The 19895-nt window shown below is 39.7% G+C and overlaps 1 protein-coding gene across 8 annotated transcripts in view; it reads right to left on the bottom strand.

The window, feature by feature from the left end:
* The window catches only part of RAD18 (RAD18 E3 ubiquitin protein ligase), a 168603-nt gene that overhangs the window by 134129 nt on the left and 14579 nt on the right, over positions 1–19895 (bottom strand). For all 8 annotated transcript variants that reach the window (XM_067544389.1, XM_067544391.1, XM_067544387.1 and 5 more), the window contains exons 5-7: positions 15386–15741; positions 12510–12609; positions 9163–9347 (exon numbers count right to left, since the gene is read on the bottom strand). In XM_067544389.1, coding sequence (XP_067400490.1) covers positions 9163–9347; positions 12510–12609; positions 15386–15741 — 641 coding nt within the window. The remainder of the gene's footprint in view (positions 1–9162; positions 9348–12509; positions 12610–15385; positions 15742–19895) is intronic.

Below are 19895 nucleotides of genomic sequence, written 5' to 3'. Positions count from 1 at the left end.
ACAATTAAAGTTAGCATGATAAAATGGATTTTTACAGTGCATTTTGCAGAGCCAGCTGTTAAGTGGCGATTTTTTATAGCGATTTATTGTGTTATTCATTACTGGTTAACATTATCCAGAAGAGTCTAGCACGGAATATCCAGCATGGAATTCTGTTTTTGTAAATTTATTTTTTGGGACAAGAAAATGGCCAGTAATAATGCAAAATATATGACTATTTAATAGACTGTTACAAAACAAGGATTTCTGAAAGGGCAGTGGTATTTTTTTAATGTTTTGTTGTTTTAAAACAAATCTACAGTGACAAAAGATTGTAGACAGAATCAGCCATTCCCCAGCACATGCATTCTTCAAATAGGAAAACGAAAAACAAGGTTACTTACCAGTAACTGATGTACTTCGAGATGTGTTATTCGTGTCCATTCCAATATAGGTGAGTGCACGCCACCATGCACAGTTCCTGGAACTTTTTCCCCTCAGTAGACGCCGTAGGTACGGCTCCTCAGTCCCTTCTTTCTGCCAACTCCGACAGCCCACCTCTGGCCCCCGGGGCCACTCCGTGCCGGGGACCAACCTCTTGACGCCTCCGGACGTGGAGGACGACGAGGATCGCCTCCGTCTCCTTGATCGGTGCTGGTGAGCAGAGGAGTGCTCCGAAGAGCTCGAAGTTGTCGAACACTATCTCAACACCGATAAGTTCCGGTGCCGTTTGCCCTTAGGAGAACGGGAACGGTGTCGTCGAGAGCGTCGTGATGCCGATCCCGACTCCGTCAACCGGGTGCTGCGCTTCCGCGAAGGTGACCAGGTTCCGCACTGCGCCGGTGCAGGCGAGGCCGTTGGTACCGGGCTCTCCGACTGTGACCTGGTCCTGCGCTGCCTGGCTGCGGGCAATCCCCTCGGTACCAGGGATTGTGACCTGGAACCATTCCCATGCCGTGCGGCTGACCTCGATAAGTGCAGTCTTTTTCATGCTGCCTCCAGTGTCGGGGACCAACTTTAGTGCCGAGGGGAGGATCTGCTCGACGAGATGGACTCGGACCTGCTGTTAGGGGAGCGTCCTCGCTCTACCCTCGATGGCCATCCAGTGGGAGACTTTTCCACCCCTGCTGGGGGTCTTCATCACCCTTCGGGGGGACCCAACGTGAGCTTGCCCCGGGACACCAGCCATCTCTCCCTCAGCGGAGGGAGGGAGGCAGAGGCGGCATAGTCAAGGCCAGCAGGGTTCTTGCCGCCTGGAAAGCCTCCGGTGTCGACGGCGCCGGCAGGGGCACTCCTCCACTCCCAGGAGTCGAGGGAGGCTCCCTGCTCGGAGATGCAGGCGCCCGAGGGGACTTGACAGGCCATGGCTGGTGCATCTTCGAACTTGACCCTGCCCTTACTGGCAGCGCAGGGGAGTGTCCGCGCTCCGTGTGCTGCCGCTACTTCTTTTTCGGTGCTGGGGGTACCTCTTGGCGCTGGGTCAAAGTCGGTGCCAGGGGCGCGCTCTGCACCGAGGTCACACTCAGCGCCAACGTAGATCAGGTTGGTTCGGAGACTGGGCAGAGTGCTGCCTCCATGAGAATGGCTTTTAACTGAATATCTCGGTCCTTTTGTGTTCTCAGTTTAAAAGCCCGACAAATTTTACATTTTTCTTTTCTGTGCTCTTCCCCCAAGCACCTAAGGCAGCGGTCATGGGGGTCCCTCTGCGGGACAGCTTTCCCGCAGGAGGCACATGGCTTGAAGCCAGGTGACCCGGGCATGGTCCGGCCACCCTAAGTCCCTGAGGGCTTTTCCTACTCTATCTAACTAACACTACTTAACAACTACTTAACTAAGAGATAAAAGAACAAAGAACAAAGTTCAACAATGGGGAATGGTATTTGCAAAGAGCAAGGCTAGTTCCAGCAACCGTCACGGGCAGAAAGAAGGAACTGAGGGGCCGTAGGGCCGGCAGTGCCTCATATACCAAGGCATGTGCACGGGACTCCAGGGGGCACCAGAGCCAACCCTACGGGGTCTGCTGAGGGGAAAAAAGTTCCAGGAACCGTGCATGGTGGCGTGCACTCACCTATATTGGAATGGACATGAGCAATTGTTCTAAGAAGAAACCATATTTCATTGTGCCAGAAAATTTCTACCATATAAAAATTACTACATAAAATCAAGGTCCAAGAAATTAAAGTCTAGTTCTGTTCCTTTAGTAAACAAGTTATATGAAAACATATTTCATTAATAGAACGAATCTACAACTAACTGAACTTACTACACAGATTTTCAAATGAAGTGTGAGCATAATTGCAAACCTTAAAGTAACTACTGCATATGTTTTATATGATATTTTAAAACATGCATGCCTAAAACCATGAGGGGCATACATGCATTATTAGCTTTTATGCTTAAGTATTGCACATGACTATGTTTGAAAATCTGGGTGGACATGTGTGAAGTATATGGAGAAAATAAATATTTCCAGGATATGGGTTTCCCTAATTGCTCACCTTCCTCTCTCTCTAGTTTATACTTTGCTTTTCCTTTTCTTCCTCCCCTAGTAACCAACACAGATCTTCCCTCTTAGATAAGCAACAGAACATAAACAAGATCTACAAAGGGGGAAGTTTAAAAGCCATACTTCACATTTTAAGAGAAGACCACAACCTTCTGCACTCATCTCTCTTCCCAACGTTCTATTCACTCTTGATTCTTCAGGGAAAGTTGTAGAATTGTCTCGTTCATGATCACCTACCCTCTAAAACCCTAATCCTAATCCAGCCCACATACAGAGTCTCATCTATTTTAAAAGGCAGGATTTTCCCTTATTTCTATAGATATCTATGCAGGCACATGAAAGCATGTTGATGAACCGCTTTGCAGGACTAAAAACTGAATATGAAAAATTCAGTAGTTTGCAAAAAGATTTCCCAGTCACTTGTGAGGTGTGTGCTGGGTTTTTTTGTTTGTTTTTCGTTTTTTTCAAATACCCTGAAATTTCATTCCTCCCATGGGGTGGTAAACAAAAAGGCTAACCCACCACCCAAATCTAAAGCTACTGTAAGCATTACATCTAAAAAGATTATACATATAAAACATTTTCCTCTATGATTAATAGTATAGGGAAAAGTTCTCTGCTTCAAAATACCTAAGGTTCTTAAATAAAACACACATTTTGTATATTGTTCAGGGCAGGTATGTGTTCATACAATGCCTACTACAATGGTGTGCCAGCTCTGTTTTGGGCCTCTGAGAAATTATGGCAATAAAAATATTAAATAATAAGAACTATTGCTGCCAAACCTAACCTGTGTATTCCTTCTGTAAGATCACTAACCAGAGTTTCACAGAATTAAAAAGCACCATTCATTTGCTGCTACCAGCGACATATAGCTTCTGAAAACATATGGTTACCTTCAGTAGGTGACCAAGATTAAAAAAGTTAGTAACTACACACAAAAGATAGAAACCTGTTATGGCTCATGATTTCCTGATAAACATGCAGAGTAATCCAATATAGCTTCTCAAAAGGAAAAAAATATGCTTTTCAATTGGCTACTTTATAAGCATACATTTCAGTGACTAGGAATTATGATGCAAGTATGAATCTACTTCCCCTTAAAAACGATTTACTGTAATGTATGTATACATAATAGTAACCTTAAACTGAAGGCAAAGCTCTCTCTTAATATGTAAAACATGGTATACGTGGCTCAGGAATATATGAGCTCACTTTTTCCTCTTTCAAGTAAGAGGTATTATCTTATTCCTGGAAAGTCACTTCATACTCCCTTAAAATAATTACCCAGAAGCAATTCAAAATTGCAGGTTTTTTTTGTTGTTGGTTTTTTTGGGTTTTTTTTAAACTTTACATGCTAGAAGTACATTACACAAAAAATATATGCGCCACAGTTAAATAAAGAGCTATAATTCTCTTGTGGATTTATAGCAGACAGACAAAGGATCTTTGCCTTCATGTTTGCTGTTTTGTTAACAAACTCTGTAATTGTGTTATACCTTTTTACCACCATAGTCTGCTCCTCTCTCCTAAGCACATTACTTTACACTGGGAATCTGTCCACCATCACATCAATTGCATTCTTGCATTCTTTTAGGGCTCATCCATGCAAACAATTAGTCTGCAGCAAGCTGCAGTCTGAATATACCTCCGCACTGTCCTGCTGCAAACTAACTGTCCATGTGGACCCCACTGAGTTCATTAAGTTTAATACACTTTGATCTAGTCCCGTTTCAAAGAGGACTAGATCAAAGTGCATTAACGAACTGTTAACGCACCCTCAGCAGGATCTACAAGGACACCTAGGTCTTGTCCACACAAGTGGTAACGTTGGCAAAACTTTTGTCACTCAGAGGTATGAAAAAAAAAAACCACACCCCTATGCAACATACACTTTGCCAGCATAAACACTTGTGTGGATAGCACTATATCAGCAGGAGACACTCTCACACCGACATAGCTAACACCGCTCGTTTAGGTGGTTTTATTATATCAGCAGGAGAGCTCTCCCCCAATGACATAACAGAGTTATATGAGCACTTATGTTGGCAAAACATACGTTGCTCGGGAGAGTGTTTTTTTCACACCCCTGAACAACAAAAGTTTTGACAACGTAAGTGCTAGTGTAGACGTGGCCTCAGTCTGCAGCAGCCTAGTGCCACAAACTAGTCATTGGTGTAGACAAACCCTTAGTTTTTGTGGGCACTTTCTTTAGCATTCATCTTCATCATTCACAAATTATTTTTTTTTACTTGTGAAATATACTTTCTAATTACTTTAGATCTCTGCTTTTCTAGCAAAGGGCTGATAATTTTGTGCAGTATGTTGAGAATCAGGTCAGCTATTATTTTAGTGTACATCTTCTCCCTGAGTATTTAAATTCTGCTCCTAACATGTTACATTCAGTAATAGAAAACAAATGACTTGAAAGGTATTTATTGTCTGAAAAAATAGCATTGTGCGATTCTGGTATTTTAGCCTGCTCATTTTCCCCCCTTCCCCCTTAAACTATCTGCCAGCACTGCAGGCTCATCTTGGAATTTGAAGTCAAGCTGTGTTCTTTCTGGCTCACACACCTTCACTGAAACTTAACGATTCTCTTTCATGATGCCCATGCCAGACTAGAATCCAGTTCACTCTCCAATAGCTTTATTGGCTATGCTGTGCCAGCAGAAGTGAAAACTAGAAGGAATTCATTTGTATCAGAAAAGCAAGCAGATGTGACTTCAAATACACACAGGGAGCAGACCTGTTAATTAAGAAGTTACTACGTATGTGAGAAAAAGTTTTCTTGTTAAATGTATGGTTAAATGTTAAATGTATGGTTAACATACAAAGGCCTTGTCTACACTAGAAAGTTTTGTCGACACAAGTTATGCCAGCCTACAACCCCTGCTGTAATTAAACTGCTGTTCCATGTCTTCGCTGTGCTCCTTCTGTCAGTCAGTGCATTCACACTACCAGTTCTTTCATAGACGCAGAGAGTAGTGGGTAGCTATCCCACTGTGCAACTGTACTGTGTACACAGAGCGCTTTGGGAAGGGTTTGAAATGCCTCCTGGGGCAGGCACAGCATCACATGATGAAGGTTTCTGAATCCCATCATTCCACTGGCATCCTACTAGATTGACAGCCGCTTTTCAACTGCCCTATCAGCCAAACTGACATTGCTGATCACAAACACAAGAAGCCCACAGAAGTGTGTGAGCGGGTGGGGAAGTGTGTGATACAGAGAGTGTGTGCGTGAGCATGAGAGAGACAGACAGACAGTGTGTGTGTTGGGGGACAGTGAATGTTTCTGCACATGCTTTCTTTAAGTTCAGACAGCAGCAGCTGGAAGCAACCAATGCTGAGCCAGAAGCTGGTGCATAGACAGCTTGTGTCCCCCACCCCTCCACCCCAGCAAAGACCTGTACATCGGCAGGGGTAGAGGGACACCCCAACATCAGCCCCCACCTCCCTCCCTGACTCTGCACAGCACACCAGGAGTCTTTCTCCCACTTCCACCCCCACCCGCAGCAGCCTGTGCTGCCTGCCTCTCTGCCCCTGAGTAATTTCAAAACTTCCTGGGGCTTTGAAAGGGGAAGGGTGGATGGCTGCAGGAAAGTGGAGTTCAAACTACTAACTAGAATGGTCATGAGGGGCATTATGGGACACATCTGGAGGCCATTTACCGCAATATCAGCAAGGACAAAGTCTACACCGATGCTTTGTCGCTAAAACTTTGCTGCAAAAAGCTCCGCCTCTCATCGAGGTGGTTTGATTTTGTCCCAAAAAAGCAGTTTTGTGATTGCAGTGTGTACACCACCACCAGTTTGCTGAAAAATACTGACTTTGGTTGACAAAACTCTCTAGTGTAGACCAGTTACAAAAGGGTAACTTGAATTTTATTTGTGGGAAGGGATGAAGCAGAAGGTTTTTGAAAGAAGGCAGGCAGAATGCAATTCTCACATAATATATACTTATAGATTTCCCAATTCCCCCCATTGGCCCACAATTGCTAACCACTATATTTTACAAGACAAATCTAAACAGTGCTGATTCTCCTCTTTCTTATCTCTGTCTACTCCCCACTCCATCTAAGTGTCTCCCCAGGTCTCCTTTATCCATTCCCAATCATGCTTCCTTCCTCCAGGGAGCCCATTCATCTTAGAACAATCTTTCTATCGTGTATGAACTTTCCCTCTTCTACTAAAAGCATCAGAAAATCCAACAGAACCATACAGCACCATGACTGTAACCCCATCCATGTAGCTTTAGATTACCATGTTGTATTCATTGCTATCTTCAGAGTGCAAGCAAGCTCTTCAAGGCTTACATTTCATTCTTTGCATTTAGTTATATGCTACTGGAAATCCCTGAGCACATTTATGGAGCTATGTAAACATATCAGATGAAATATTATCCCAAAGAATACAACTTAATTAGTCTCTTTTATATGCTCAATAGTTTGACCCACAATCTCCACAATGAGACAGACAGAACAAGGTATAGTGATTTTACCCCTAATTATTTTTCTAAAAAATGTAAGAATTATTTCCTGTTTTCTGACTTGAATTCTCTTCCCCCCTTAGAATATTCCAACCCTGCAATCTAGTCTCATGCACAAATGTAACAAACATATCACTGCAAAGAGTTTTACATCAATTTCTATTATGGTGCACATTATATCTTCTGCATGAGAACTTAGGTTGGAGTTCAATATTTTTTCCAGACCATTCTTCTCTGTGGGAAACGTATAACAATAGCTTTTTGCTTCCTCCATTTCTATGGGGCAAGTAACTGTGTTTTCATTTTCACAGGAAGGATGGATGATCTGGTAATTAATACACAGAATAATCATGAGACATGGGCTCTATTCTTGGCTCTGCAACAGAATACCCGTGTGATTTTGGGCAAGCTGAGAAGTAAATTTATTCAAAAATGCATTTTTTCAGGGCACTGAAATTATTCATGAATGTGATACAAATTCAATGAATTGCTTCAGGCAAAAACACTTTCAGGACTGAAACGCCAGTCAAAACCAGCGGGTGATAGGGATAGCGCCACTGCCTCCCTTATAAACTTTAACTGATGAGCTCTTTGGGGCAGGGACTTTTTGTTCTGCATTTGTACAGCATGTAGCACACTGGATCTTAGGCACTACAGTAATATAAATAATAATATTCAATTAAGTTCAATTCAATTCAATTGTACAAGTATAATAATAAAAACGGAGATTAAATGCATGACATCTGATTTATGGTTAAGTTACCTTACCTTTTTTTTTTTTTTGGCCAGACTAATAATGCCTGACAAATAATAGGTCTTGGGAAAAGACATAAGAATTCAGTTTCTATAAATTATATAAAGAGATTATTTCTGACAGTTATCTTTGGGGCTTGAACTGCACTAAATTCTTTCTATATCATTTTGCCAATTGTTTTGTATATGTAACAGAAACAGTTGCTTCCCTCTAACTCACATGCAATACTCAAACAATAAAAGGTCATGTTGCCTATAAAGCCAGAGGAAAAGCAAGAGAGCCAACACACCCTTGTAAAAATCGTAAGAGTTGGCTGCATTCATTCACGTCCCACAGATGGCACTAAGGAGAATGCAACCCACACAACGATAAACAGTGGCTTGTTGCTTAAAGAATATTTACCCGGTAATTTCATTCGATGTTAGAACAAGTTCCATTTTCCAACAAAGGAAAGGAAAGTGTTTACAGAGATCTATGGTTACAGTTAATTATACTGCAGCAAAGCCACATACTTATACAGATGGAAAAAATCTCTATAGCAATGCATTTTGTTATTTATTTATTTCACACACTCCACATCATCTCCTCTTTAAAAGTCTGAAACTGAAGTTAAATCCAAAAATATATACTGAATGTTCCACTGAACAGGACGAGGAGAAATTCAACACAGAAATAATTGTTAATCCTCTCCCCTGGCGTTGTTAAAATCCTCTGATATGTCCTAGTTAGCCAATGATGACCCAGAGATGTGGAGACACCCCAACATCATTGTTCACATGTCGTATCAGTAGTGTCACAAGACATTTTGGAATTTATTGAGCAAACCAGGAAGTGTCAGAGGATTTTATCACAGTGGAAAAGAGGGGTTTGGGTGGTTTTTTAATAAAGTTAAGCAACAAATTGTTGTGCTGGATGCTCTCCCAGGTCAGGGTCTTCACTAATTTTTCCATTTTAGTTTCATAGGTCACATTTAATATGATTAATAAAATTCCCCTAATCCTCGTGTTCTCCCACAAGGCCCCAAACTGTCTTGCTCTTAGGCTATGGCTACCCTGACGGCGGCAAAGTCACCGCCGTCAGATCGATTGCTCTGGATCGACTGAGCGGTCAAGTGAAGACCCGCTCAGTCGATTCAGAAATCGACTTACTAAAACCACCTTCGCAAGTGGCGTAGCACTGCGTCGACGGGAACGTGGTTCCCGTCAGTGTAGTGCAGTGAAGACAGCGCGCAGAAGAGGAGCCCAGAAGTCGACGGGAGTTACGCAAGTTTTTTGCGCAGCTTGCGTAACTCCCGTTGACTGCCGCCGAATCCCGGAGGAAAGTGTAGATAGGGTCCTAGAAGCTAATTCAGCTTCTCACAAGATAGAGAGAGAGAGAGACAGTTTATGAAATTATTTAACTCTAGAAGAAAACATTATAGCTTTGCCATCTACCTGATTTGGGATGTAAAGAATCACACTGAGCATTATACATATGCACAAATTCTTGGTGTCTTTTAATGAGCTGTTGCCTGTTTCCTTGGATAGACAGTCCATGTTCCTTTAGCTTCTTCTTCAAATCACGATCAGAAAGTAAGTTGTAAACAACTTTAGACAGGGACTTCCTTTTGTGACCAGAACTGCGGGAGAAAAACAAAACTAATGACAAACCACAAAATTCTGTCTTGTATAGCAGGAAATCAAACGACGACTTACAATTCTATAGTGCTTTTCACCCAGAAGGGTCTCCAAGCACTTTACATGCAATGCTTATAAGAATCATATGACCAACTGTTGAAATGTAGCCATCTCTAGAGTGCAATGAAGAAGCTACACCAACATTCCTATGAAGTGAGAACACCTTATCCATCTAAAGCTAGGGGGAAACTTTTAGATATACAGAATGCAGCTATCCTAGTTTTAATTTGTTCAGGAAACTGGGGTGAACACTTCATCTCTTGTAACAAGCACCATGGAGTCTTTAATAGCTATAATGGGTAAAGACTTCAAATTCATATCAGCCACTATACTGAAGCCTACATTCAGCATGAACTCAGAGGGAGGTGTACCATCTCCTGAATTGTCAAAAACTATACCTGAAGCATCTAGGTTTTCCATCCAAATACTGGCTGTGCCTTAACCTTCATAGTTTATGAGATTTTACTAGATCACAACGCAAAATTTGTGTTAGCAAACTTTCCAGTTTCCTGAAAGAAATGCTGAGGAAGAAACTGTCAAGTAACTATCCTGAAAGCAAATTTGTAGATGCCACCTGATAAATTACATTAAGAAAATAAATAGTGTTCTCCAATGAATTACCTCCTACAAAGAACTCCATTTCCTGACATTGCTTAGTGTAAAATAAGATTGTGAAGGCATCCTTTCTGCTGTAGCACAGGGAAAATGGCTTAATTACAGGAAAAAATAGAAAACGGAAGGCTAAATATATTTGCCTCCTTGAACGAGCATAACATTCTCTCTACACATAATCTCGGAGACAGAATATGCCATAAAAGTGCAACTGTATGCTCAGGTCACTATGCCAGTGAAATTTGTAACTGAGCTAATTAGATCTGTCTAGAGACTCATACTAAATCCTAGCTAATCTTCAATTTAAATAATCTTATTCAATAAGAGAGGACCAAAAAAACAGTTACAGATGCTTTTCATTTCTGAAACAGAACAACACAATTCCCTTGGAGAAATTTAACTATGGCTGTTTACATTAGACATAAATTAATAGCTTTCTAAGCAATTTTGGCTCATAATACTGAAAATAAATTTAAAATTACTACAAAACAGGTTTGCATGACTATCTTCATTACTTGAATCTCTTGTAACCACTGTAGCACACCTAGTAGAAAGATGTATTTCTTCCCAATTACTTTAAAGAAAGAAGCTGTTTAAGTTTCTATTGTGGAACAAACTTTTCATTCAATTAAATCTTTTCAAAGCTCTGCAAAAGTTTAACACCTATTATAATGTACAGGCTGCTGGGTATGAGGGACTGAGAATAAGGTTGGGAGCCAAAGATGGCTACACAATAATCACAGCTATTCCACTGGAATTTTGGATCTCCATGGATGCTTTGTTTCAGCCCTCAGAAATTTAGAATTCTTTGTGAAGTCGTGCTTGCCTGTAATCATTAATCTCCTGTGTGCAATTTGGAACTAAATAACTAAGCTCACTGAAATACTAGTCACAATATGCCCTTAATTTAAGACCAAGCAGAAACTGAGCAAATTCCTGGGAGAAGAATTAAAAAACATATGAAGTGCTACAGAAATCTAAAGTGTTATTACAAGAAAATAAACATATGGCCAAGGTCAGACTTAATTCCACAGTAACTAATCCCTCATGACAAATATCTTCTTGGATACTCTCTTTTAAACTCAAAGTCTAGATGAAAATAAATCAAATTAAACACAAAAAAAAGCATATATTCTTTATATTCTAAAGGGAATGTGTGTTTCAACTATGCACTTGCCATGAGCATGTACATCTGCAACTAATAAAGAACTAACTAAAAAAATAAAAAACCTATCAAAATAATAAGATGTTAGCACCTGTCTGGAGCTGCACAGTACACTCGTGACAATAAGACTAGTTATGATTGTCTGTCATTGTCTCCTTGATGGCAAAGGACAAACTAATACACAATTAGCTGTTCTCTTGAAAACCACAAGAGTTCTGTATTTAAAATCACAGTAATGACTTGGATCTAGCAAACAAAGAAAATGGGCTAAATTTTCATTATTTGTCAAAGAAGGCATGAGAAAACAGTAAGACAATCTCACTGAGCAGCAAAATAGAGCACAGTCTTTTGATTCCAAAATTTTGATGCCATTATTCACTTGCAAATACTTCATCTTGTAGATTTTTGTCGTCGTAAGCATGAGAATGCAGAACACAAGTGTAAACCTGCCCTGAATAAAGCAAACATAAAATCACTTTCAGTGTTGGCACAGCTCGGTGTGTCAGGGACCCAGGTTTCAGTCCTGGGCCAGCAAGGTCTAGAAACAATGCTCAGAAATGGAATGAGGAGGAAGCACTTGTATTTGTCCTCTAGCAACTTGCCTCTAGCGAAAACAAGACACTGTCTGAAGGTGTCTCCAGAGGGAGTCATACCTAGCACTCTATGGTTGGAAGACTGTCACAGTACAGGATTCAGCAAGAGGGAGAGTGGTCAAAGGACTTTGGAAATACAATTGGAATGTCAAGGGTGAGTGCACTGAAATTTCCACATGGCTCAATCATCTGTAGCAGTAGAAGATTTAGTAGGAGAACTAAATTTAGATTTGAGAGAGAAGACTCCACATCACTGATGTAAATCGAGGACAAATAATGAATAAACATATTGCTATCTGATTCAGGTGAAGAGATTCATTTTCTTGAGGTTGCTATCCCTGCTCAATATCACAGCTTTAAACTAGAACAATTTGAAATAAGGGCCCCTTCTCATCAATTGAAAAAATGAAGAGAAAACCCATCTAGATAGAATTTCAATGAACTACAGAGATACTAACATACAAGACAATACTCAACATAAAAGCTCTAAAATTTAACCAAATTTCCTACCATTATAAAACTTCTATTCAATTACAAAACAAGAAAGAAGGTTGGCACTGAATGAAACTTGAGAGAAGAAAATCATCACCATCCTTACACTAACCTCGATGCCCATAGCATGTAACAGGGAAGCAAGAAGACAGTTCACTATTATATCATTGCCAAATTCTGACTACAACAGTAGAGGCAATTGGTCAAATTCACATACAAGTTCTTAGAGTTAAGCTTCTTACCTTCTGAGACTGTCCTTCTTCTCATCTCTTATCAAACAATTATCTAGGTGTCTGTTTATATACTGCTCTGGAATAGCAACACCACACACAGGACAATCCACTGAAAATAAAAGAAAGGGCAACGATGTGTTTTTAAAAGCTTGCTTATTACTTTCAGCACAGCCAAATATTTTCATATGAAAAATACAATTGTTATTTGTGGCAGTTCAAGTATAGAGTTCTAGTTTTTCTTTCAAGAAATTTGGCATATCTATCCAGATGAATACTAAACATGTAATCATTTCCATTTCTACCATTTATTCATACCTTTTTCAATATTTTGAGCTGCATCTTCTAATCTAACAGAGTTTATATGGACTGAAAAATGAGGGGCCGCCATATCGTTCCATTATACATGTTTTCATATTTGCTTTTGAACACTACAAATATAGAGGCAACAATATTCTATTGTTATGGGATTCTATGCCACTGTAATTATGCATTATTACTGTGACTTTACTTAATTTGGAATTATTTCAACTCCCAGTAAAGAAATTGTCCTTAAATTCTGATTAATAATAAATGATGCTAATACTTCATATTCATGTAGCACTTCCTTAATCCAAGGATCTCAAAAGGACTATTTTCATATATTCATTAATTAACCATGCTTCAGAGGAGCTCTGCAATGTAGATAAATATTAACCTCATTTTTCGTACGGGCAACAAAGGCAGAGACACATTATGTGACTTGGTCACAGTCTCACAGCAATAACCCAGAACAGATCAAGAAACTCGGGCTCTGCCAGTAGGACGTGCTCCCTCTCCCACCTACAAAAGAGGTCATCTTAAATGAACTCTTCATGTGTTTTACATTTCCCCCAAAGCATGTATTTTTAAAAATTACACTGAGATCCACAAAGACGTCGCTAAAACTTTTTATTCTTTTAATATGCTTGGCCTTTTGTTGTCAATCACTTTTTGTATAAAAGCTCTCTAACCAGTAAATTTTTAGGCATAATTTGAGAGTGAGAGTCTTCAGTCATCACTGTACTAATATGAAAAGGGTCTATTTAAAACAAGAAAATTAATTCTTGATGTCCCTGTAATACTGTTTCTAGTAAAGAAATTGGATGCTGCATGAGACTTCTATTAACACATTTGCAAAAACCTCATGAAACTCAAAGATAATTGTGTAATCACACTGTTGTAGTACCCACTGGCTCCTGAATCAGTATTTCAAATAAAAAATACCACATCCAAGACAGAAATATAATAAACAAACAACTCTACACAGCCTATTATTGTATTTAAGATTTGTGGTTCAATTCCCAATATGGTGTTAGAAATAATATTCTTTGTAATAACTTTACGCTCAGCAGTTGCTGGTGAGAGAATCTTTCTTATATTGTTTGGCCAGCTATATCAGATTTGTTGAAATAACTTATGCCATGAATGCTGCGGGAAGGATCAGAAGATTGAACTGTTAGTCATAAAAATGGTAGACCTCACATCTTCAGTTACCCAAGAACAAATGAGGGGTATACCATACAGAAAGTTGGTTACAGTTTTTAATCACAGTTGGTTTTTAATCACTAAAGGGAGCAAATATATGCACCTAGCCAAGAAGCAGATCATTTAGGTAAGTGATAACATTTTTACATAGCCATTTTTCTGACAATAAGTGCATGTTTAAGTGGTGTTTAACAAGTTGATGAATAGGCATGGACTTCTGAGCTCTGGTCTACTAATAAATTATCAAATAGTGATTTAAAAGAAGAAAAAGATGAAGTGATAATAATCACACTATTACTCTTTCACAATATGGTATTTATTTCCCTTTTGATCTTTAGCCAGGAGAATAAGGTACCACAAGGATGTCAAAATTAAGAAGTTTCCACTGTCTTATTTTAGCAAATTACATTTATTCTGAATATTAAAAATACTAATTTGTATTCCCCTTAGCATTGCAGAGGACACAGAACTACAACAGGGTGAAGTATGTTCTTTTTCCAGATAGCATATCAACAGAACTGTTAACTAAGATGCAACTGCAAACAATGCACCTAGATGCGTATCCCTCAATGGCATAACAACTCCCTGTACTTTGCTTTAATACACTTCACTCAGGTCAGGGTCAGCAAGGATGTGAGAGCCAGAAAGAACATAGCGGTCAGACAGCAAACATCTTAAGAAAAAACAATCATTTGTAACTGAGCAAGTTTGCCATGTAACCCTTTGTCCTTTGTTTTTACTAATAACTTCTTTAGAGTTGAATTACATTTTAATCACTTGGCGCTGGCCCAAGCCTCCCCATCAAGCATGTGTTTATTGCAACATCATCCTGATTAAGCAGCAGCCAATACCATTTACTACCCTCAAAGAGTATGTCTACACTGCAATTAGAACCCTGTGGCTGGCCTGTGCCAGCTGACTTGGGCTCACGGGGCTTAGATCAAGGAGCTGTTTAATTGCAGTGTAAACGTTCAGGCTCAGGCTGCAGCCCAAGCTCCGGAGCCCTCCCACCTCACAGGGCCCTAGAGCCCAGGATCCTGTCCAAGTCTGAATGTCTAAATTGCAATTAAACAGCCCCTTAGACCAAGCCCCACAAGCCCAAGTTAGCCAGCATAGGCCAGCCACGGGGGTCTAATTGCAGTGTAGACAAACCCATAGATGTGCCCATAATGCAGCCCTCTGGATGAAGTACAACCCAGTTAAACACAGCAGAATGTAAATATTTGTATCTTTCAACTCAAAATATTATAAAGATTAATTAAGCATCAACATGCATTGAGGTGGGATGCATACATCTTATACTGGTGACAAACAAGGTAGAAGATTTTGGTGCATATACCAAACTGAAGCATGGAATGAGAAAGACAACACAGGCAACTCACCTTTCGTAACTACTTTCATTACAGATGTAGAGGGTTTCTCAGGATTTTGCGTGCATTTGGGACTTGTGGCTGCCGTCCCTTCATTGACCGCATCGTGAGTACTTGCAGTACTACAACAACTATCTTTTTCTTGTTCATTTTTGCAACCTTTACATTCTACCTCAGGAGTGACAGATGTCCTTTTAAGGGGCTGAGGGTTTTCCTTTATAAAAAAATTGTCTATAAGTTGTTTGTCTTGTTTTGAAGCTGAACCAACCATGGAACCCGTAGCATGACCTTTGCCAGCAGAATGTTTGGTATAGTTTGTTGAAGGAGAAACTGGTGGTGAATCCAAGACCAACTGGAGCAGTTGTTGCCTAGACATACCCAAAAGTTAAACATGCAATTAGATCAACATAATATTATTGTGCACCTCCTATGGCCTTCCCTCTACCTTTCGGGGGGGGGAGGGGTGTGACACAACATGTTATGGGTGTGTCCATTGCACTGCTGAAATTCTGGGTGACACTTCGTCACTGGGAAGATGTGAACAGGCCACCATAATCCCCAGGGCTGTCTTAAGTTATGTCAAAAGTCTCGGTGGCCCCTATCACCACCTCATAGCCGCTTGTTTTGTGCTGCACTTCTTAGAGAGGCAATATAAAAATCACTCCCCTTAAGGTCAACAGTGAAACTTACAGAAATCACGTCAATTTCATTCTGTCCAAGATTGGGAAAACTATGAATAGTAGCAAGGCAGGCACTGGCCCTACTTGTAGACAATAACTCATCAATGGAGGCTAAAGAAACACCAAGTAGCAGTACACAAATACATATTTTGCAACTACCTGAAAATTGAAGGAAGACACGGTGTAGTGGAGACACACACCTAGCCTCTTCCACCAACACACACCCCTACCTTCTTGGCTGCCAAGAAGTTTGAAGGTGGGAATGGTGAAGAGAGATGGAATACTCATTCCTTTCCACAAGGAGAGTGTCTTGGGAGTGCTTCCAATTCTAATCAGATGCCTCATAGCTAGACACTGATGCAAAACATGGAGCTGCCCTCCCCCTGCCCCCTCCAACTGCAGAGTCCAGGAGCAGCATCCTGGAAAGAATCCCAGGATCCTCCTCTTCTCCAACACCTGGGTGGGGGAGGGGAACTGTTGGCTTCTCAATGGAATGTTGACTCTGAAAAGTGGGTTTCGATCGTTCATCCAGTGTATTGGTTTTGGCTAGAAGGTCTAAGCCTAGCAACATTCCCAAGCTCAAGGTGGGCGGCGACTGGCCAAGTTAGAAGAAAGTGCGAATGCAATAGATATTTTTGGGGTGGCACAGCAAAGGAGAAAGAAAATATAATGAAATAGAGAGAGAACACAAGGTAGGAAAAAAAAGAGAAAAGGATAGGAGAAGAAACTCACTAAAAACAACACAGCTGCACCATAATCTATTATAAAAATAAAGAGAAAAAGTGTTAAGTTTGGAAGGAAAAGGATTTTTTGGTTTGGTTTATTAGAGGAAGGCAAATACCTTCCACATTTTTAAACATATGAAACTGACTGGCAATATTTTACATTATATCACAGTAAACAGTATACAATGTTTCAATCCTTTAAACCAAAGGGAACAGGGGTAGGACTTATTTTTTACCCTGACCTTAAGTTGCAGGATAAATATTTTCAAGCTACAGATATAAGCCTACGATTATTGGCATTCTGCATCAGTGACTCGGGAAACTGAAAGAAACCTGCTCAAAAACTATGTCATTACACTATTTGTACTAGAGCAGTGTTTTCTCTGCATTACCTGAGGATCACTCCTCCTGGGTGGAGATTATGACTGTCCAACTCAACAGACAGATACCATTAAAGCAAGAACAATAACAATGTTCAATTCAAGACATTCTTCTACTAGGCCAACTAGCTGAACTATTTTTATTAGTTTAAGGTGCAGATTTGTTGCATTCAGAGAAAGTAACAACACAAGAGCTTTTGGTAGGTTGGTTGTTTTTTGGGTATTTTTTTAAATCCATACTTCTGCCACCAGGTGAGTCTGCAATAATACTAGTTAATGGCTCCTACATCAGTTTAAGGGCCACAGTTAGCATTCACATTGAACCTGTTAGCCCATGTACCAGTAACAACATTGCAACAGCTATTTAAGAGACATATTTAAGAGACAACCCAGAGCTCTAATTTTGATTTTCTGCATTACAAAAATCAACCTTACACTTGAAAATTGCCATTTACAATAGTCCCAGGACACGCTGAATTTCTACAACACAAACAAGAGAGTCAAGAGTAATTAAGTGTGGCAGCAAACAAATGTTTTGCCTCAAATTGATGTGGCCTAGAAGTTTCTACTGGTTATAGACTAAGGTTACTCCATGACAGACATCCAATTACAGAAAGCTCTAGTTACTGTTGTCACAGGACTAAATTCAGGAAAAATAAGAGCTAGCTAGTTCAGAAGATAGAAGGAAATTCACCTCAATGGAGAGTGCCTTTATGAGCCACTTATACTCCCCGTGAGAAGCTTATATTGGGGTAAATTTCATCTTAAAGGATCAGAAAACTATAAGAGAGTATATAAATTGAAAGCCTTAAGCATCAATAAAAACATTATAATCAGTATATGGCAGAATAGGGCAAGACAACAGTAGATCAACGTACAGTAATGATCAAATTAAGAGTAATGTGCTGAAATTTTAGAAGATTTGTCACATGGTAGACTGCCACATCCTGCATCAATGATACAAAGAAATTAGATACTTATTATTCATATTTAGGCACAAGTCACTGCTAACAAGGGTTGCATCAGTGTGTCTTGCCAATGGCACACTTTTTTCAAGGGTGGCAGGGTGGGGTGGGGTGGGGAGGTTAAGGCAAGGTCTTTGTTTATGATAGATTTTGAAGAAATGTGCGTTTTATGTGACAATAAGACAATGTATAAACATAGTCAGCAAACAGTCTTTTCAAACTGTTCTTTTATACAGAAATCAAGCAGGTACCGTCCACCCCACTGCAGCAAACTAAACTATGTAGAGTTCAGATAAAGTATAACGGATCAGAAAAGACAATCATTTGGCTTTCTAACATCGATCAGCTCTCACATAATGTGGTCTACTATTTATAATTCTGTCACAATTATTTTTTATTTCTTTACAGTGTGGAGAGGTACCCAGTCCATGGTTGATGGATGTCTGAATTAAATTCACTATTCTGATCAGCTTATCTACTTCAGACTTTAGACTGATAAATATTAGGAAAAGGGTAAAATGTTTTTCCAGGGAAAGATCACTATACCTGCCTACAGCTTGTGATGTCTCATCTTAAAAAGATTATAAACTCTTCTGGGAAAGGACCATCTTGTATCTCACTGTACAGTGGCTAGAACAATAGGGCCCTGATCCTACATAAATACAACTAATAAATACTTATGTACAGACAACTATACTGTATGTAGTTTTTGTAACTCCAGTTCAAACACTAAAAATGTGCTGTGGTATAAAGTGGTATCAATGCAATGGATAATGATTGGGGAAAAATTGCTTCTAAAAAGTAAACACAAAAACCTAGCTTGTCTATCAATAAAAAGGATTAAACATCCTATATTAACTATAAAACCTGTCTGAAAGAACCACGTATTTTCTTAATGAAGACAGAAAAAGAAGCTTGTATAAAAACTCTTTTGCTCTACTGAAATACTAACACTAGTCCATAAATCACATGGGATAAAAAATGTTGTATCCTTCAAAATTAACTTACTAGATTCTCACAAAATTTACATTAATTACCTGAACTGTGAACAATGATCTTGTATATTCTCAGAGTATTCTCTCTCATACTGAGTTAGATAATCAAGACTCAAAAGAGACTTTCTAAAGACACAGGTAACCAGACTTTGGACTACACACAATAGGAAGAATTTCACACCTTTACAATTCAGACATTCCGGCTCTGACTGCTATATTTTAACTTGTCTAACAAAACACAAACAGATTAAGTCAGTCTATACTTATTTTGTAGGAGAATCAAAATACTATTACTAAATTCCAGAAAGGAGAAAAAAGTCACACAATGGGGTTTTCCAAGTCTAATGGTTTTTTAACTTACAACAGCTACATTTAGCTGTGTGGTGACATCTAGTGGCTATATTTTGTATGTGATGCAATAAACAACATCCCCAATACGATACCAAAATCTAACGAAAGGTCATAATTACATTTGGTTGTTAATACAATATAGTCCCATTTACCTGAACCAACACTACTTGAAGATTTCTTTATTATTAACTGCCACCTCCTTGTTTTCCAATCTGTTGAATCCCAGTTAATCCAACAGCAAATTAGTGGTTCTGACAATTGTTGCCCTGAGTGGTTTTGACAACTAGGATTATACTGCAGTTTCACTTGTCCCTCCAACCCCAGAAGGCACAAAGGCCAGAGAGAAAGGTTACCATATAAACTAATGGTAATGCTCACTTCCTGTCACAGCCAGATTTGTAACTTTCACCTAGAAACTGATTCAAG

The sequence above is a fragment of the Emydura macquarii genome, unplaced genomic scaffold (genome assembly GCF_026122565.2).
Source record: "Emydura macquarii macquarii isolate MOO-44397 ecotype Brisbane River unplaced genomic scaffold, CSIRO-AGI_Emac_v2 contig_968, whole genome shotgun sequence".
Classification (NCBI taxonomy): Eukaryota; Metazoa; Chordata; order Testudines; family Chelidae; genus Emydura; species Emydura macquarii.
This window is presented reverse-complemented; position numbering and strand designations above follow the sequence as displayed.